The sequence below is a fragment of the Musca domestica genome, unplaced genomic scaffold, assembly GCF_030504385.1.
Source record: "Musca domestica strain aabys unplaced genomic scaffold, Musca_domestica.polishedcontigs.V.1.1 3, whole genome shotgun sequence".
Classification (NCBI taxonomy): domain Eukaryota; kingdom Metazoa; phylum Arthropoda; class Insecta; order Diptera; family Muscidae; genus Musca; species Musca domestica.
Genome location: NW_026712299.1, coordinates 24438327 through 24456843, shown reverse-complemented (window position 1 = coordinate 24456843; position 18517 = coordinate 24438327). Strand labels below are relative to the sequence as shown.

Sequence of the window (18517 nt, the reverse complement as noted above, 5' to 3'; positions counted from 1 at the left end):
CACGAATGTTGTCCTTGAGCTCGTCTACGGTCCTTGGCTTGTTAACGTATACCATTGACTTCAAATATCCCCACAAGAAGAAGTGAGGCGGCGTCAAATCGGGCGAACGCGGTGGCCAGTCCAAATCACCACTTTTCGACATCAAACGGCCCGGAAACAAATTCTTCAGAAAATCGATTGTTATGCGACTTGTGCGCGGTGGAGCGCCGTCTTGTTGAAACCAGAACTGCCTCATACACTTTCGATTGGCATCACAAAATTGGTCATCATGTCGCGATAACGCTCCTGATTGATGGCAATAGCATGGCCATTTGCGTCATTCATTCTTTGTGTCAGTTGAATTTTGTAGCCATGCCCAACTGCTGAGAACGGCGTTTTTGGGATGTTCTTGGGGACCTCTCAACACTGGCTCGTACGGCAGCGATATTGTCGGCCGATCGCATTGGTCGACTTTTATATGGCCTCTGCTTGGACTGACGCTTCAAACGCGGTATGTCATTAAGCGATGTGACATCTCTGTCAAAAGTTATGGCGTTGCCAGATGGGTCCGTCGAATATGGGCAACCCTGTATAGGTTCACGTTTTTGTGTAGCTCCTATATAACGGTACCTCCCGATATTCGGTATTTTGATGATTTTTGACACATTTTTTCACAGATTTGTCATAAAATATCGGAATGGGTTCTAGCGCCGGTGGCGAAACATTGTATATAGGTCCACGTTTTCGTATCGGTTTACTTAAATCCAAATTGTACCAGATTTAGTACCATTTATTACATTTAAGTACATACAGCCCAATAGAAATCGTATTTTCAAATTTAAAGATTCCAACACTACCGGCTCACCTAAAATTTAAATTTAGTACCATTTAGTACACAAAAGTACGAATTTCAAAAACTGCTTACAAAAATGCAAAAATAATTTTATTTCCGAATTTCAGGATTCCAACTCTATCGGTTTTGCCAAATCGAAATTGTACCAGATTTAGTACCATTTAGCACTGTTCATGCAAAAAAGTACAAATTTCAAAATATCCCTCCATATCCCAATCCTGTACTCCGCCAGTAATGTTAATTTCAAATTTCAGGATTCCAGCACCATCCGTTGCTCCAAATTCAAATTGTACTATGTTTAGTACAATTTAGTACACTTATGTACAAATTTTCATATCTACCTACATAATACGGCCCAATAGAAATGTTATTTCCAAATATTATTGGTTTTCCCAAAGTTTAAATTGAACGAAATATAGTACCATTTAGTACACATAAGTACGTATTTCCAAAACTACCTACATTCTTCTGTCCTAGAATTCAATAGTAGTCTTATTTCAAAATTCCAGCTATTTCAGGTCACCTAAATTGAAAATCTACTAAATTTAGTACTATTTAGTACTTTTCGTGCCAATAAGTACAAATTTCGAAAACTTCCTCCATATCCCAATTCTACACTCCGCTACAAATGGTGATTTAAAATTTCACGATTCCAGCATCATCCGTTCCTCCAAATTCAAATTCTACCAGAATTAGTACCATTTGGTACACTTAAGTACAAATTTTCATAACTACCTATGTCATGCAGTCCAATAGAAAACTTATTTTCAAATTTAAAGATTCCAACTCTTCTGGCTCACCTAAATTTTAAATTGTACCAAATTTAGTACAATTTATTACACCTAAGTACGCATTTCCAAAACTATCTACATACCTCAGTCCTCGAATGCAATACTAATCTTATTTTCAAAATTTAGGATTCCAACTCAATTGGTTCTATCAATGTTTGAACTGTACGAAATTAAGTACCACTTAGTACACATAAGTACGAATTTCCAAAATTACTTCTTCAGTCCTAGAATGCAATAGCAATCTTATTTTTAAAATTCAGAATCCTGGATCCATCGGCTCAAGATTCCAGCACCACCCGTACCTCCAAAATTAAATTGTAATACATTAAGTACCGCTTAGTACTTTTCGTGTACATGAGTACACACTTCCAGAACTATCTTCTTACATCTTAAACCTTAATTTCCAATTCAAAATTTCAAGTTGTTACCTGTAAGCGTTCACATGATACAAAATGGTACCAAACGTAGTACATTTTAGTACTTTTCATACACTAATAGTGCGAATCTCCAAAAAACCTTTGGTGCATCCATCATACACTCCATCAGTGACCCTCATTCGAAGAGCTCTAGCTCTATTAGCTACTATTTCCTCAAATACAAAGGGTACCATCTTCAGTAAGTTTTAATAATTTTCGTACCGTTCTAGTACCAATTTCCAAAAACGCAGCTTAATCTGACCCCTTTGGACCAAGAGTGACCCTCACCCAAAATTTCAAGGATCACTCGTTTCGTCTGGTCGATGATGAATCGTTAAGTCAGATCTACTACTTCCTCAGATACAAAGGGTACGAAATGGTACCAAACGTAGTACATTTTAGTACTTTTCATACACTTATAGTACGAATCTCCAAAAACCCTTTGGTGCATCCATCATGCTCTCCACCAGTGACCCTCATTTGAAATTAAAGAGCTCTAGCTCTACTATTTCCTCAAATACAAAGGGTACCATCTTCAGTAATTTTTAATAATTTTCGTACCGTTCTAGTACCAATTTTCAAAAAAACAGTTTAATCTGACCCCTTCGAACCAAGAGTGACCCTCACCCAAAATTTTAAGGATCATCATTCGTCTGGGCGATTATGAATCGTTAAGTCAGCTCTACTACTTCCTCAGATACAAAGGGTACGAAATGGTACCAAACGTAGTACATTTTAGTACTTTTTATACACTTATAGTACGAATCTCCAAAAACCCTTTGGTGCATCCATCATACACTCCACCAGTGACCTTCATTCGAAATTAAAGAGCTCTAGCTCTACTATTTCCTCAAATACAAAGGGTACCATCTTCAGTAATTTTTAATAATTTTTGGTTTTAGTACCAATTTTCAAAAACACAGTTTAATCTGACTCCTTTGGACCAAGAGTGACCCTCAACCAAAATTTCAAGGATCATCATTCGTCTGGGCGATGATGATCTGTTGTATTTTTGAATAATTTTCGACTGTTCTAGTACCAATTTCCAAAACCCAGCGTAATCTGACCCCTCACCCCAAATTTCAAGAGTCAATCCTTTCGTCTGGGCGTTGATACATCGTTTAGTCAGTCAGTCAATTACTTTGCTCTTGAGTGACAGATTGTTTTATCAACGCCCCGCAGACAGATTTAGGCTTTGAATCTTAAATTAAACGTAATTTGGTACCTGCTGGTGGAAAGTTGTAAATTCGTACTAAAAGGTACTTAAAACTGCGTTTTTGGGCTCAAAACTATTGAGGTAAGAATTAGATATGCGACAGATTTTAAAAAAATTGTACTAAAACGGTACAAAAAGTACTGAAACTGGTGTTTTTTTCTACTTACCATAGATAGTACAAAGTATAGAGTAAATGGATTAGGTTTTCAGAGCAGCCAAATGTGATTTATTTGGAATTGTGCTATTGGAAGACTGGTATAAAATGGTCAACTTTATTGTCAACCTTCTTCATGCTTTCCATGTTAAGCGCACAATGTATTGGTGCCCTTTCTACTTGACCAAACATTAATCATGCTGAGTTTTTCCGGTCAAACCATATTCAACATGTTACTGGCCCCCTTTAGTCCTCTGTGACACATCAATTGAAATGTTTTGGTTTTTCCATTCTTTCCATTTTAACATCTTGTTGAAATCCTTATCGATGACATGACGGCTTCGGTTCTTTGTTTTTATTTTAATGCCAACAACAAACAATTCGTATCAATATTCGAATGAAAAGCCGCCTGGTCAGGAAAGGAAGAAAAAAATCAACAACAACAACTACAACAAAATCCTTTGATTGATGAATGACTTTGAGTGAAGATGATAGGATTCGCACAGCAATAAGAAATAAATCAATTGACAAGGACTATTGCATCTTCTGCCTGCCTGTTTTCTTTAACTTATTTCATTTTGGGAAGGGGGCTTAAGATAAAAATGAAAATGTCAACATCAGAAGGAGAAGAATAGAGGAGCGACAACAATCAAAACAAAGGGAAATATAAACAAAAAAAAAGTAGGTATAACTAAGTGGGAGAGATATATGTGTAGTTTGTTAGCACTTCTGTGGATGGGGTCATTTTTGGAGAGGTAGGGGTCGTGATGATCTAAGAAATATTGGATTGTATTACAAATACATGTTAAAGCGGATTTATTTTATTGTTCATAGATACATATCGTATGTATGTGGGCAAACATAAAGTTATTAAGATTTGCAATATGAGGCATTTAATACTATATTCTATAGAAGATTTTTTAAAGGTATATGTGTAGAAAATATATTTTATAAAACTATAATTATTTTTTAAGAAATATTTCAATATTTTCCTATCTATAGACTAGAACCGTAGAAAAAATTTTAAAAAATGGACCTTGATTTTCTGTGAAAGGTAAACGGTTTGCAGGATACAAACCTCCTAAAATGTTTCCTTTGAACATTATTGCCTCCAAAATGCTAGGGCCAATAACAGGAAAAGTTAACGAGAACTTGAGAATAACGGCGGTATTCTATCTTATAGCCGTGATGGAATATAGTTAATAATTTTCCTGTTTCATGGTGTAACTATAAAACTGCATATAGGATGTTTTTCACATGTATTTTAGGTCAAAGGAACTTCAAAGACCGTTTGAAAATAGAATATAATGCTTTCTGGTTATCCCAAAGGTAAGGATTCTAGATGACGTTCTTAGTATTGAAGGACAATGTTACTAGAACAGGTCGACACCGTTCTAAGATTACGCCTAATTTACACATCATGTTAGAGTCATATGTAAAATGTTTTTTATACCCTACACCACATAGTGGTAAGGGTATTATGTCTTTGTGCATTTGTTTGTAACATGGAGAAGGAAACGAGATAGACCCATAGTTACTTTTGATAACCTTCATAGAATCACTTTCTGAGTCGATTTATGCATGTCAGTCCGTCTGTCCGTCCGTCTGTCAATGTATTCTTGTGAACAAAATGCCGGTCGCATTTATTATCCGATTGAGATGAAATTTTCCAAACAATATTTTTTTGGCCCAAGGACGAACCCTATTGAAATTGGTGAGAATCGGATCAAATTTAGATATAGCTCCCATATATATCTTCATCCGATTTCGGGTTAAATGTGCACCAATTGTCCACTATCAGTCCAAATTACCTGAATTTTGGCACACCCAACCGAGTTCGGCCTAGAAGCAAGTATATCAAATTTAGTGAAAAGCGGTTCAGATATAGATATAGCAACCATATATATGTTTCATCCGATTTAGTGTTTTAGTCCCTTACATTCGTAATATTCACTCCACAACCGTGATATTTGGTACCACAGGAGCACAGGAATAGCTGTTTTGAATTTTACCGAAATCGGTTCAGATTTGGATATAGCTCCCATATATATCTTCATTCGATTTCGGGTGATTGACTACCAAATGGCCGTAATAGCGTCAATTTTGGCAAGTCCGACCGAAACCAGCTTAGAAGCAAGTACACCAATTTTAGTAAAAATCGGTTCAAATATAGCTATAGCTCCCATATATATCTTCATTCGATTTCGTGTTAATTGTGCATCAAATGGCCAATATCAGATCAAATGGCATGAATTTTCGTACATAAGACCGAATTCAATCTAGAAGCTAATACGTCAAATTTGGAGAAACCCGGTTCAGAGATAGCTATATTTCGTAAAATGCACGATAGAATTAGATAGATTTTGATTTTGTACCAAATATCTCATAGAGCTCTGAAATGCCCTGTATAAACCTTTTTACGAGAGCTCTACTAAATATGCATAGTGGTGTAGGGTATCATATAATCGGCCCCGCCCGACTTTTGAGCTTTCCTTACTGGTTTTTATTTTGCATTTAACATTTTTATAGCATACTCTTAGGCGTATACTTTTTATAAACTCCACCATAGTAAGGGGGACACCTCGAAATATGTATTTTAGACTCCACAAAGTATATACAGGGTGAGATAAAAAAACGGCAACAAAGTCAAACGCCATAAACAAACGTTCAGGTTGAACGAAAGCATAACAAGTGGAGAAAGATGTAAATGTTTATATGTGCGGTTGTAAGATTTAGAAGACTTTCCAAAATAATTTTAGTTTTATTTAATTCTTTCTTTGGGTAAAAAATTTTATTTGTCATAGAAGTTATTTTTTAAAATAGCTTCTGGGGAGAATATCCCAGACAAAAAACAAGGGAACTGATGAGAATTGGTTGCTCTTTCCGAAACCTAGGTATTCCCTGCTTTACCCCCTGGTAAACATTACCATTGTTCTCCACTTATAAATATACGTTGTTTTTTAAAAACAACAATAAAGGGATAAAGCCTGACCATTTTGCAACAACATAATACTACGGTATCCCGAACAAACAAGCCAACACTGTTCCATAATTTTTATATATTTTTTAAGTTTTATTGAATGAAAGCAAAAAATGTCGGAAATAGCATCAAATTTTAGAATACGTTTAGATTTGTTCGAATTGGTCGCCTTTGGCAAGAATTGTGGCCTTCAAACGGCCAATGAAACCGGCACACGCTGCCCGAATGTTGCTCTGCGGTATTTTGGTCCATTCCCGGCGAAGCGTTTGCTTGAGGTGATTGATACTTGGGTATTTTTTAGTGCCAACCTTGCATTCCAGATAAAATAGTCCAACGGATTGGTATCCGGAGATTTTGGTGGCCAATGTGTCTTTTTGTTACCATTCTTGGGGGGAGCTCGCTGAGTGCGATGGTACTGAGTCCTGTTGGAATGTCTAAGGTCTGCGGCCAAAATGTTTGCGAGCCTAAGGCTTTAATATACCCTCCAGAATATTTTCGCGATAATATTCGGCATTTATTCTGATGTTATGGTCGACTAATACGAGTGGAGAGCGACCATCAGCTGTTAAGGCGGCCCATACTATATCCATGGACCATAGTAGAAGAATATGTCAATTTTTTTTAGAGTGTTTTATTAAAAATAAGTAGATCTTTATATGTTATCTTATACGACGCAAATCGGAGGTTGTAATGATATATATTTTTCAACAATTTTTACAAATTTAAATAATTTTACATTCAAGATTTTCAATTCCAAAATCGGTTTGACAGTTCATTGTCCCAGCAGCTGTGTCGATGTGACTACCTGTATTCTTCACCATGCCATTGACGGCGCTTGAGTTCTGGTGGCCAACCGAAGGTGTACATTTTCGGGTGACCTCTTTGTCAAGTAAACACGATCATTTGGTTTGTTTACAAACTGCTGGACAGCGAATGTTTTCTATTCGGAGAAAACCAAATTCGGCAGTTCACCACTTTCGGCCAAGCGAAGCAACTCTTTAGCTCTTTTGAGTCTATTTTCTTTCTCTTGCGGTGTAAGTTCTTGCACTTTTTGGAATTTTAATGGCTCAAGCTCATTTTTCAATAGATGCCGAATGGAATATTGCGATATATTCAGCTCACGAGCCATTTTTTGGTCACCGAGACGCTGTTTTCGATCAAGTCGCTTCTTTACTTTTCGAACCATTTCTGCTGATGTTGCTGTTTTCTTCCGTCCATTTCCTTGACGTCGGGCTAGGCTTCCAGTACCACAGTAACGAGCGATGGTTCGAGACACAAAAGATTTATTCACATTTAAATGCTGGAGTGCACTAACCATAGCCACTTGTTGTTTTCCAACCAAATATAAAAAAATCACACTATCTCTCTTGAATTTTATCACAAATAACTTTTTTCTGAAAAATTCTTACCAAAATGCTCTTGTACGCTTGTAAACAATAAATGAGCTGTCACTGTTATAATTTGACAGCTGTGGGACGAGTGGCTTAGAAATGACAGCAGTCTGAAGTTGGTTCCAGTTTTTTCATCTCACCCTGTATATTCTTGATCAGCAAAAAATTCTATGTCGATTTAACGATGACGGTCCGTCTGTGGAAATCACTCTAGCTTCCGAATGAATTGAAATAGCTTGATAAAATTTTACTCAAATGCATATTATGTCTGCAGGACTTTTGGGCTATTCCAAAACGTGAACCTACACATTTAGGTATAGCCCCATATAATGGTACCTTCCTATTTTCGGTCGTATAAGCGACATTATACCGGAATTGTTTCAAATTTTATATTTGATGTAAGTAATGGATACTACAGCCTATGACAGAAAATTGTCTGTGCTGGTCCATGTTTTAGTTTGGACCAATTGGCACCTCCCGATATTCGGTATTTTTATGATTTTACCGACTTTATTCACCGGAATTGTTTCAAATTTGGTATTTGAAGTTCATAATGGATACTACAGCCTATTAGAGAAAATTGTCTGTGAAGGTCTACGTCTTTCTATAGCCCCATACAATGATAACGATATTATTCACCAGAACTGTTTCAAATGTCGTATTTAAAGTTCGGAATCGTAATCACAGTCTATGACAAGAAATTACTTATGCAGCTCCATATCTTTGTATAGCTTCCATATAAAGGTTTTCATTTTAGCGGTATTTTTCGCCGTTTTTTTTGAAAAATTTCGAGTTCCTTCCGAATGGTGAAGGGTATTAAATATTCGGCCCGGTCACAGTTAGCTGCTTATTTACTTGTTCATAATCTACTGAGTTTTCCTGTAATTTTACGGAAAATTTATTCTGTTGCACAGTGTTGTTAATAGCTTTGGTAAATTCACTTGCATACATATGTCGATACACAAGACTCCCAGATGAGACAGAGACACTAAGATTAAGAAAAGTTCTGACAAAGCTAAATTCTCATATAAAGCTATATTGGATTCAAGGGTCCAACTCTGGAATCCTCTTCCATTTAATCCATTTAAATGAAATGAAGCAATAATCTCAACCACACTATCCATGCACCATGGATATACTTTCCAAATGAAAAGAAAAACGGTAAAGAAAGTCCTAAAGTCGGGTGGGGCCGACTTTTTGATACCCTACACCACTTTGCTAATTTAGTAGAGCTCAACATAACAATTAAAAGTTTTTATGGGAAAATTCAATCAAACAGGCTATGATTATAATTATAGTTTAAAGTTCAAAGGACTAAATATGCCGAATCATTTGTGTCTTTTAAATCCGGACTTGTATTGCCCATTTGGTGCTTAATTAATTTAAAATCGGAAAAAGATATATATGGGAGCTATATCCAAATCTGAACCGATCTCGATAAAATTTGGCAAATATATTTCTGAGCTGCATTTGATATATTTCCCCAAATGTTGTTGTTACAGAGTGCATATTACGGCTGCGGAGGATAAAAATAACAAATCGGATGAACAATATATATGAGATATAGCTGAACCGATTTCGATAAAATTTGCCATACTTATTTTTAGGCCTAATCTGGTTGTATGTGCAAAATCTATGCTATTCGGGCTGATATTACACGTTGGTGCACAATAAAAGGCAAATCGGACGAAGATATATATGGGAGCTATATCTAAATTTTGACCGATTATCTCCATTTTCAATAGGGTTCGTCCTGGGGCCAAACAAATGATATGTGAAAAATTTCATCTCAATCGGACAATAAATGCGACCTGCATTTTTTTCACAAGAATACACGGACAGACGGACTGACATGCATAAATCAACTCAGAAAGTGATTCTATGGAGATCCTCAAAAGTAACTATGGGTCTATCTCGCTTCCTTCTTCATGTTACAAACAAATGCACAAAGACATAATACCCTTACCACTATGTGGTGTAGGGTATAGAAACCCGTTAAAATTTCTTCCCATTTTTATTTAATTCGCCGCCTAGAAAATAAATTTATCTGCCAATAGCTCATATCAATTCCGACTTACATCCGCAAAAGACATAACGAACATGAGTATGTAAACATATCAACATGATGATATCTTTATGTACGCACACATGTATCGATGTATGTATGTATGTATCTGTGTATCATGGTATTTATTAAGGATAAGAATCATTCATTCAATCGAGTAATACTTGGCCTTAACATGTAAGAACAACACAAACACTGCGTAATCAATAAAATGGAATCAACAATGTGTGGGTGTGTGTATGTGTTTGTAACTTATATATACATATGTGATGGATGCAAGGGGAGCGTATATTGACGCCGAAGAAGAAGATGAAGAAGAAGTACACATTAAGATAAAATCTTAACAATATGTCAACAACTTAAGTAAATGAAATAAATAAAGCTGTCAGTAGTGGTCAAGGGTCAGCCATGTCACCGATACGACGAACTACAACAGCAACAACAATAATATTTGATTAAAGAGATCAAGATGACATTGGATGAAGTTTTGTTACAAACTGAAAAAGGAGTCGTAATTGGGAATCTGCCTAAATGTAAAATATGTATCCATAAATATAAAAGAGTGAAGTCATGACTGACTGACTGACTGACATAATGATTCATCAACGCCCAGACGAAATGGCTGAAGCTAGAATTTTGAAATTTTGGCTGAGGCTCACTCTTGGTTCGAAGGTGCCAAATATGGCTGGGATTTTGCAAATTCGTACTAGAACTGTACAAAAAGTGTTAAAAGATAATAAATATTGTACCCTTTGTATTTGAGAAAGCAGTAGATCTGGAACTCTTAAATTTGGATTGAGGGTCACCGATAGAGTGTATGGTAGATGTACCACAAGTTATTTGGAAATTCGTGCTATAAGTTTACGAAAAGTACAAGAATGTACTACATTTGGTACCATTTCGTATCAGGTGAATGGCTAGAGCTAAAAACATGAAATTTGGAATGAGAATCAAGGTTGAGAAGTAGAGTCGACGCAAATGTACTAGACGGTACTAAATGTAGTACAATTTGAATTTGGAGAAACGGATGGAGCTGGAATCCTGAAATTTGAAATAAATACTACTGGCGGGGTGTAGGATTGGGATGTGGAAGACGTTTTCGAAATATGTACTTATGTGCACGAAAAGTAGTAAACGGTACTAAATTTGTTACAATTCCGATTTCGTAGAAGCAATAAAGCTGGAATCCTTGGAAATTTGGAATTTGGATTACTATTAGGATTGGTTTGTGTAGGAAGTTTTCAAAATTCGTAATTATATGCACTAAATGGTACTAAATTTGGTACAATTTTAATTTTGGGAAAACTAGTAGAGTAAGATTCCTGAAATCTAGAAATAAGATTTCTCTCGGATTGTATGATATAGGTAGTTATGGAAAATTGTACTTATGTATACTTAATGGAAGTTTTGGAAATTTGTACTTACTTGTACTAAAAGATACTAAATTTGGTACAATTCAAACTTTTGGAGAACCGGTAAAGTTGGAATCGTGAAATTTGGACTCTTTAATATAGGTAGTTACGAAAAATCGTACTTAATTGTGCTAAATGGCCACATGGTACTAAATTTGGTACAAATTGTATTTGTACTTATTTATACTAAAATGTACTAAATTTCGTACAATTTGGATTTGATAAATCGATAGTGCTGGAATCCTGAAATTTGGAATTTGGATTACTGTTAGAGTATAGAATTAGGTTATGTAGGAAGTTTTGGAAATTTGTACTTATTTGTACTAAAAGATACTAAATTTGGTACAATTCTAATTTTTGGGGAACCGGTAGAGTTGGAATCATGAAATTTGGACTCTTTAATATAGGTAGTTATGAAAAATCGTACTTAATTGTGCTAAATGGCACTAAATTCCGTACAATTTGGATTTGGGTAAATCAATAGATATGATATCCTGAAATTTGGAAAGAAGATTACTGTCGGAGTGTAGGATTGTAATATGAAAGTAATTTTGGGTATTTGTACTTATGTGTACCACATGGTACTAAATTCGGTACAATTTGTATTTCAGCGAAATTTTAGGGATAGAATCGTGAAATTTTAAATGGGGATTACTTTAAGTGTGTAGGATTGGTGTATATAGGAATTTTAGAAAATGCGTACTTTCGTGTACTGAATGGTACTAAATTAGGAACAGTTTGGTTTAGGGTGAACGAAATGTGTACTACAAGTGAAAGTACTAAATGGTACTATATTTACCACAATTTTGGTATTGGCTGCACAGATAGTGCTTAAAATCTGAAATTTGGTATTAGAGTCGCTGTTCATGTGTAGCCTGGACACATGGCAGTGGTTTCGGAAATGTGTATGTGTATAACTGTACGAAAATTACTGAATGGTACCTTACTTGGTATTAAGTGAAGGAATATAGATATAATTCTGAAATTTTATATTTAGATTACTGATGGCATATGTCCTATATTTATACGAAAAGTACTAAATGGTACTGAATTTGTTTTTCGGATGAAGGGATAGGGCTGGAATCCTCAAATTTGATAATGAGGTCTTTGTTAGTGACTGGAATTGAGATATGGAGGTGGTTTTGGACTTGTGTACTACAATTGTACGAAAAGTACTAAATGGAAGTAAATTTGGGATTGGGTGAAGGAATAGAGGTGAAACCCTGAAATTTGTTAGAGATGTCACAGTTGATGTCTGTGGTAAAGATATGGCGGTGGTTTTGGAAACGTGTATTATAATTGCACGAAAAGTACCTATAGGTACTAAATTTGGTATTTGGCGAAGGAATATTGATTAATTTTTTTATTCTATAAAATTGTCCTGATTTGATATTTAGATTACTGATGGTATCTGAGTTTAAGATTTGGCGGTGGTGTGGGAATGGGTCCTACATTTGTACGAAAAGTACTAAACAGTATTTAATTTGTTATTGGGTGAAGGAATAAGGCTGGAATTATCAAATTTGAGGTTGAGGTCTTCGTTTGTATCTGAATTTGAAATGTAGAATTGGTTTTGGAAATGTGTGCAATTGTACGAAAAGTACTAAGCGGTACTAAATTTGCACTTAGTTGAAGGAATAGAACTTAAATCCTGAAATTTTATATTGAAGTCTTTATTGGTATCTGGAATTGTGATATGGAGGTGATTTTGGATTTGGTTATTACAATTGTACGAAAAGTACTAAGTGATACTAAATTGGGTATTGAGTGAAGAGGTTGAGCTGGAATCCCGAAATTTGATATTCGGATTATAGATGGTATCTGTGTTTAGGACCTGGAGGTAGTTTGGGGATGTGTCCTATTTGAACGAAAAGTACTGAACAGTATTAAATTTGGTATTGGGTGAAAGAATATAGGTGTATCCTAAAATTTAATATTGAGGTCTCTGTTGATATCAGGGATTGGGTGAAGAGATAGAGCTGGAATCCCAAAACTTGGAATTGTAGTCTCTCTTTGTATCTGGCATTGAGAAATGGAGGTGGATTTGGATTTGTGTACTATGATTGTACGAAAATTACTAAATAGTACTAAATTTGGTATTGCGTGAAGGTGTAGACACGAAACCCTGAAATTTGTGAGAGATGTCACTGTGGATGTCTGTTGTTAGGACATAGGAGGTGGTTTTGGAAATGTGCTACAATTGTACGAAAAATACTAAATTGGGTATTGGCTGAATGGATAGAGCTGGAATCCCAATATTTGATATCGAGGTTTCTCTTTAATTCTGGTGTTGAGATATGGAGGTGGTTTTTCAGATGCGTGCTATGCGTTGTTCGAGTAGTACTAAATGGTACTAATTGCATATTGCATGAAGGGATAGAGCTGAAATCCCCAAATTTAATATTGAGTTCTCTGTTGATGTTTGGAACTGAAGTATAGACGTCGTTTTCAATTTGTGTTCCATAATTGTACGAAAAGTACTAAATTTGATATTAGGTGAAGGGATATAGCTGAAACTGTGAAATTTTATATTGCCATAAGTTTTTGATATTTGGAAAGGCGATATGGAATTATGCGAAAAGTATCAAATTATACGGAAAGTACTAAATGCTACTAAATTTGTTATTTGGCATTGCCGGAATCCTGAAATTCTATATTGAGGTCTCTGCTTATATCTGGTGATGGTTTTAGAAATGCGTACTATAATTGTTCGAAAAGTACTAAATGGTAATAATTTTCGATCACTGTTGGTGTCAAGGATGGAGAGATGTTGAATTTTTTGGATAGGCGTACTAAATGTTACTAAATTTGGTATTCGTTGAGCGGATAGAGGTGAAATTTGATACTGAGATCACTTTTGTTTTCTCGGGTTTATATATTGAGACGCTGCCATAGTTGTGGACAAAAAACCATTTGAGCAATGGATATTAAATATTAAATATTTATATTTTATTAATTAATTAATTCTCCCTCTCTTTCCAGGCCTTATGTGGTGTTGTGTTTCAAGTTCCTACAATGTCCGGTGATAAGCTGCGCATCAGTACCATGCAGGAAATCATCAAACCGAATACTGTGAAACGTATACAGGGCTATGGCTTGCCATTCCCCAAGGATACATCGCGCAAGGGTGATCTGTTGGTGGCCTTCGACATACAGTTCCCCGAGAAATTGACAGCAGCTCAAAAGGAACTACTCAGGGATATGTTATGATGAGTTGTGTGGCGGCAATCCAGCTGTGTGGCTCAAGTTGATGGTTGAGCTTGAAAATGCCACAAGAAACCCACTCCCTTCTCCCCCAAAATGAAAGATAACTAAATTTTAGACCAGCGAAGCCATCCTTGTGTTTGTTTTTTATTTTATTTTAAACAGCTAATACATAAAATGTTTAAATAATTCATAATCCTACATCAGAATAATAATAATAATAATTGTTTAATTAATAAGCTACAACAACAATAAGAACAACAAACAACAATTCATACTAAAAACAAAAACAAATAATCATTTAGCTCAAGCCAATGTAACGCTCTCTAGAAGGCAACCCCCAGCTGGGTCATCTCTTAGTAGGAAAGCTAATTAAAACAAATTAATTACTTAAATCAAAAACAACAACAACAACAAAAACTATATGATGCAATGAAATGATCATAAAATGCTCACTAACTGAATGGAAATGAAAAAAAAATCCTTTAATTTTGTTTTAATTTTTTTTTAATGTTTAAATTTTAAACATAGGCTCTCTTTCTATTTGTTTCTATGCCACCATTCTCTCAATTTTGGATATTAAAAAGTCTTCAAAGCTAGATTCTAATTGGTGTAGAAAGATTATAAGGTGAAGGGGTCTACGTTTTCTCAAAATTAAAAATTCTCTCCCAAAATAGTTCTCTCCCGCAGAGTTTCCAAATTTTGGGGGAAATATTTGACTTTTATGTGACAATGTTAACCACTTTCATCACCACAAAATATCTAACTATACCAACTCCTTTGCCTTTGACAAAACTCTAATTTCCTCCTAAAAAATACTGCTAATTTGACAAACAAATTTTACTAATTTTTTAAACAAAATTTAAAAGTTGTATCCTTTGCTTTAAAATTGAAAATAAAAAGAAAATCTATCTATCACTTTTCCCCCGTGCCCTTTTTGATGACTTTATAATTTTATTTATTTTATACTAAATGTGTTTTTATTGTTTAATTTTAATTATTTTACTTGTCCTTATTTATATAATTTTTTTTTGTTCTAATGCCGATCATAAAAGAAAAACTTTTATTAAGAAACAATTTCTTTACATTTTTTTCGTTTTTATAAAAAAAGATTTAAAGCCAATAACAAAAAGATGTTTAAAAACAAAAACTGAAATAAAAAACGAAAATTAATTGTGTGCTTTTAATTTGGGTTGGTATTAATTATTGGGGTTATATTAAACAAGCTAAAAAGTATCAGTCGGTTTTGCCGACAGATGTATACACTAGGCCAATGTTCGATTATTTAAATATATTTTAACTTCTGTTCTGATTATTCAAATGTATGACCCTCTATGGAAAGGTTTCGAAGGAATGGACCAATATTGTCAATTTCGTATCGGACCTAAATAAATATGATATAAAGATTGCGACGTGCCAGGTTTGGACTATATCGACTACTTCCTTCACTTTATATGAGAAAAATGATAATTTGTAGAAAATGTTAAAATCTGCATGAGGTACCAAACATAGTCGACCGCAGTATTTTGTTTTTATACCCTCCACCATACTATGGAGGGTATATTAACTTTGTCATTCCGTTTGTAACTCCTCGAAATACTCATGTCAGACCCAACAAAGTATATATATTTTTGATCAGCATAAAATTCTAAGTCGATTTAGCCATGTCCGTCTGTCTGTCCGTCCGTCTGTTGTAATCACGCTATCTTTCGAACGAATTGAGATAGAAGGCTAAAATTTTGCACACGTGTTTATTTTTTCAATAGGCAGGTTAAGTTCGTAAATGAGCCATGTAGGTCCACGTTTTCATATAGCCCCCACATATAAGTACCTCCCGATATTCGGTATTTTGATGATTTTAGCGACATTATTCACCGGAATTGTTTCAACTTTGGTATTTGAAGTTCGAAATGGATACTACAGCCTATGACAGAAAATTATCTGTGCAGGTCTACGTCTTCGTATAGCCCCCATACAACGGTACCTCCCGATATTCGGTATTTTGATGATTTTAGCTGATGATTATTTAACGGAATTGTTTCAAATTACGTATTTAGAGTTCGTAATGGAAACTACAGTCTGTGACAGAAAATTGTCTATGCAGGTACTGGACTTCGTATAGGCCCCATATATCAGTACCTCCCTATATTCGGTAGGTACAATACCCACCGAAATTTTTTGAGATGTTGTATTTGACGTTCCTAATGGATGCTATAGCCTGTGACAGAAAATTGTCTATGCTGGTCCAGGTCTTCGCACAGCTCTGATATAACGGTACCTCCCTATATACGATATTTTGATGATTTTAGCCACATTATTCACCATTTATTTCAAGTTTCGAATTTCAATATGGTAATGGCTTATGACAAACAAGGCCTTTGTAGGTCCAAGTCGTATAGAACCAAATATAACGGCCATATTCGGTATTTTTAAAATTTTAACAGAATTTTTTAAGGACTTTATTTTATATTATATTCAATATATTATATTCAATGTTCGGCCCGACCGAACTTAACGTGTTATATATCATCTAATACAAATAAAAATATTGGTATGGACTAAATTACAAGAAAATCGAACATTTATATCCAATTTTATGCGAAATCATATTCCATATACATCTCTGGTTTCTGCTTGAGAGAATTATTTAGATATGGAAAATTGTAAAGAATCGCAGACTTGTTTCGCAAGTTATGACAGATAAAAGTATTGAAGATGGTGACTCTTTGTGGGTGAGGTACCAGAAGGGGTTCGCCAATATATATTATCGTCATAACAGATCTAGTGTTATCAAAAATATTTTGTATGCGTGAAATTTGAGGAGAGCTTAATGCTTATTTTGCTTTTTTTGAGCGTTTTGTTTTTCAAAATCTTGAACCCAGGAGAGGTAGCAAAAGAAATGGTCCGCTCTACCATCTTTATAACAGATTTTGTGTTGGATGTTTATTTCGCTTTTTATGAGTTTCATGGATATTCAAAATTTTGAACCATTGTGTGGAGGTACCAGAAGGTGTGGACCGATATATCCCATCTTCACAACAGATCTTGTGATAGTTGAAATAATGGAATGTGTGAAATATAAAGATAACCTGATGCTTATTTCGCGTTTTATGACCTTCATGGATATACAAAATTTTGACCCTTTGTAGGGGATGTTTCTGAACGAATGGTCCGATCTCCACCGTTTTTACAACATATCCTGTGTTGATGGAAATATTCCCATGTGTCAAGTCTAAATGGAATCGGATGTTAATTTCGCGTTTAATGAGCTTAATGGATATTAAAAATTTCGATCCTTTGGGGGGGAGATGTACCGGAAGGAGTGGACCGATATATTCCATCTTAACGCCTGAACTTGAGTTTAAAGAAATTTGGGGATGTGTGAAATTTTAAGACAATCGGATTATTACATCATATTTCACAGATCAGATTATGCTTTCCCTTTCTGTGCAGTAAATTTTTTTTTGTTGAAAATTTCGACCTCTTTAACAGAAGGAGTAGCCCTGTGGGGGAGTCACCAGAAGGATATAGCCCATCTTTACACCAGATCTATGTTTTATAATAATATTACAAGAGAGATAATACTTCGAGATTTATCGACTCCAAATGTCCTGAAACGGATTTGTTCCAAAGAGATCTAGGGTCTAAAACTAGAAAAGAACTAATACGATTTTGAATTGAAGAAAAAAAGTTACTTCGAATTTAATTTTAAAAATATTCAGGCATATCATAAAGATTAACATTTTGATAATATGCTACGTTTTGTCCCATTTCTTTCAAACTACTCACATCTCAATATTTCGGTCAATATCAAAAATCCAGAATCTCAAAAACAAAAAATAAATTAATAAATAAATAAAAAATCCCATAATGCAGGTGCGAATTGGGCAATATTGTCCCATTCCTTACGATTCTTTTTTCAAACAAGTAAAACAAAATAGGCTGCAGTGATCATTACGAACTTCAAATACCAAATTTGGAACAATTCCGTTAAATAATGTCGCTAAACTCATCAAAATACCAAACATAGGGAGGTACCGTTATATGAGGGCTATA

General features: G+C 34.9%; 1 protein-coding gene across 2 annotated transcripts in view; it reads left to right on the top strand.

Annotated features, from left to right (window-relative positions):
- The window catches only part of LOC101890032 (dnaJ protein homolog 1), a 136233-nt gene extending 120599 nt beyond the window's left edge, over positions 1 to 15634 (top strand). For both annotated transcript variants that reach the window (XM_011293589.3, XM_011293588.3), the window contains exon 8: positions 14240 to 15634. In XM_011293589.3, the coding sequence (XP_011291891.1) occupies positions 14240 to 14467 (228 nt within the window). In that variant the 3' untranslated portion in view covers positions 14468 to 15634. The remainder of the gene's footprint in view (positions 1 to 14239) is intronic.
- The last annotated feature ends 2883 nt before the right edge of the window (positions 15635 to 18517 follow it).